A 2,666-nucleotide genomic window follows, 5' to 3' on the forward strand; every position below is an offset into this window, starting at 1 on the left:
TTTTTTGTGGTGGTGGTGGTGGCGGTGATAGGGGGGTTCTCGGGTTGTAGGTTGTAGCTACCTCTGTATGCAGGAAAGGGAAAGGAAAGGAAGGGCGGAGGGGCTTGGGATATGCATACGATACTTTACTTTATTCTCTTCTTTTTCTTCTTCTTTTCGACCACTATTTGGATATCGAATATTTATACTTTGGGGTGGGCTGAATTGGCTAACTATCTCTGTATGTATGCTATGCTATGCTGTATTTGGCGGCTGGCGCCTGTCTCTGTATCTCTGTCTCTGTGCCTCCCTCTGTGTGTCTTTCTCGTGAGCGCGATTGCACGCACACAGGCTAGAGTATGCACGCCGTGTGTACGCCATGTGCGCCCTTTTCGCTGCCCGCCAGGCCGCGCTGGCGCGCAGTAGTTAGTTAGGGCGGCAGCGGCACGGCTCGGCGCAGTCGACACGAAACTGGCTAGGTGGAGCTAGTGCGGGATGCCGCGCGCCGGCGCGGGAGCTGAGGGGCTAGCGGGTTGGTTCTTGGTTCGAAGGATCTGAGTATGCGTCTTTCTCTCAGCCCATCCATACGGAGGACCCCAAAACGGTGGGTGGTGGCACAGGAAGCAAGCTGCGCCACCACGACCACAGCACAGCACAGCACAGCACAGCACAGCACGCACGCTTATCGCGTCCCCCCACCTAGATAGATATATTTTTATCTCCATCCATCCATCTTACTTTTGCCTTTTTCTTTTTGCTTTTTGCTTTTTGCTTTTTCCCCGATCCTTCCATCATGGCTGATGGCTCATGGTTCGTGCTCGTGCGCGTACATACACACCGTATTCCAGGCAGCACTGCACTGCACTGCACTGCAGCAGTAATTGGCAAGCCAATCCCGCGGGCTAGTTAATCTCGCAATATACGCCCTCTTGCGCGTGCCGGGCGACGCCACCAACTGGCGACGCGGCGGGCTCGGCAAGCTCGGCACGGCGCGGGCTGGCTTGGTGCCCGTAAGCTGTATGTACGAGTAAGCAGGCCGGAAGGGCGGATAGCCGGGCCTGCGGCGCTGATGAGCCTCCCCTACCTAGGTAGGTAGGTAGAGTAGTCTTTCGTTGCTGGCGTAGATCGCATCGTATACAATATCGTATCTATCTACGTAGGTAGGTAGGTAGGTAGGTAGGCCGCGGCTCGCTCACTTTGCAGCATGCCTGCTCTACTCGCTATTCCCGCGCTGCTGCGCGTTATTCCCGCTCGCTTTGCTCGATGCCCGCGGTAGGTGGGTAGGAATTACTCGTAACTAATCAATGCCCCTGGGGCTCACACACTGCTCGCAGACGCCACGCTCGCCCCGCTTGCCCAAGCAGGCAGTTGTTGCTTGTAGTACGAGTAGCAGACGGAGCGGAGCTAGCCGCGCTAGCACGCACCAGCTAACTAGAGTGCTGTCCCTCGTCTATGAGTAGTGCGGCTGGAAAGGCTCAAAGCACAAAGCCTAATCTCGTATCTGATGCCAGGGCCAATGCCAGTGCGAGAGCGAGATTGATTGAGCCGCGCCACGGCGCGTAGCGTAGGTACCTAGATGGGCGATGGGCGATGGGCGATGACGCTCGTCCGCCAGGCCGCGCAGCGCAGAGCCTCGCTCTCCCATCCCATCCATGCGAGGGTCGTCGGCGAGGCCGGCACGGCGACCTCCTCGCATCCAACTTGCCTCGCTCCCGGCACTTTTGCTCGCTCGCCCGCCTCGGCATCCCCGACGACTCGTACCTAGCAGTTAGGTGGCGGCGGCGCAGCGCAGCCAGCCTCGCCTTAGGTACCGTGCCTATCTACCTACCCTACCACACTACGCTGGTCCCACACGCTCCACTCCGCTTCGACACAGCCTTGCCCAGCCCTACGTACTTACGTGCCAATGCCAATGCCAATGCCATTGCCACGGCCCTCGGTATAATGGGTGCCGTGCCGTATGTACAGTACCTAGGGCAGGGCGTAGGTATGTAGGTTCTTGCCTTGATAAGCAATGCGCGGGCCTGCTCCTCCTCCCTCCCTGCTGTTAGATACGCCACCTTGCTTGGACAGGTACCTACATGCCCTAGTCTAGGTACTTGGGTACGTACGGACGGATTACCTACGCGCCTACCTAGAAGTACTCGTACCTACCAGCAGCGTACGTACGCGAGGCCAAGAAACATCACCCAATCCACCGCCACGCCTTGATTGGCGAGCCCCCAACGCAAGGGAAGGGGAGGCATAGGGGGGAGATATCTCGGACGATTGCTCGTCTACATAGATATTAAAGTAGCTACGCAAAGTACTCTAGGTGGAGAGGTGGTTACAATATTGTATGTACAAGTCATTCCTTCAGCAAGACAAGACAAGGCAAGACAAGACATGTCAAAGCAATGGCGCCATCATTCAGCATCGGCATCGGCATCGGCATCGGCATCGTGTCGCGCAGCGCGTCGCGGCATCGCTGGGCCGGTGGCCTCCGGCTCGCCGCCTCACTTGCGCAGCGAGCGAGCGAGCACAGGCACAGACAGGGCGCGGGCGAGGCGCGCCTCACTGTATGAGTAGGTACTCTAGATACGGAGTCGTGCGACTCGTCAATCGTCGCCGTCACCTTCCGTCGGGCAATGGCAAATGGCAATCATGTCGTCGCGAGTCGCAGGCCCCAGCAGGCCGGACGTGTCGCC

At 58.2% G+C, this 2,666-nt stretch overlaps 1 protein-coding gene across 1 annotated transcript; it reads left to right on the forward strand.

Moving 5' to 3' along the window:
- The first annotated feature begins 1,460 nt into the window (after positions 1-1,460).
- Positions 1,461-2,146, forward strand: K452DRAFT_50701 (uncharacterized protein). The gene has a single exon (XM_033546761.1). The coding sequence runs from the start codon at positions 1,570-1,572 to the stop codon at positions 1,972-1,974; it is 405 nt and encodes a 134-aa protein (XP_033396452.1). The 5' UTR covers positions 1,461-1,569; the 3' UTR covers positions 1,975-2,146.
- The last annotated feature ends 520 nt before the right edge of the window (positions 2,147-2,666 follow it).

The sequence above is a fragment of the Aplosporella prunicola genome (assembly GCF_010093885.1).
Source record: "Aplosporella prunicola CBS 121167 unplaced genomic scaffold K452scaffold_16, whole genome shotgun sequence".
Classification (NCBI taxonomy): Eukaryota; Fungi; Ascomycota; class Dothideomycetes; order Botryosphaeriales; family Aplosporellaceae; genus Aplosporella; species Aplosporella prunicola.

Excerpts from the sequence above, each read along its gene's own strand:
- K452DRAFT_50701 (XM_033546761.1), top strand. The coding sequence starts at position 1,570 with ATGGGCGATGACGCTCGTCCGCCAGGCCGCGCAGCGCAGAGCCTCGCT.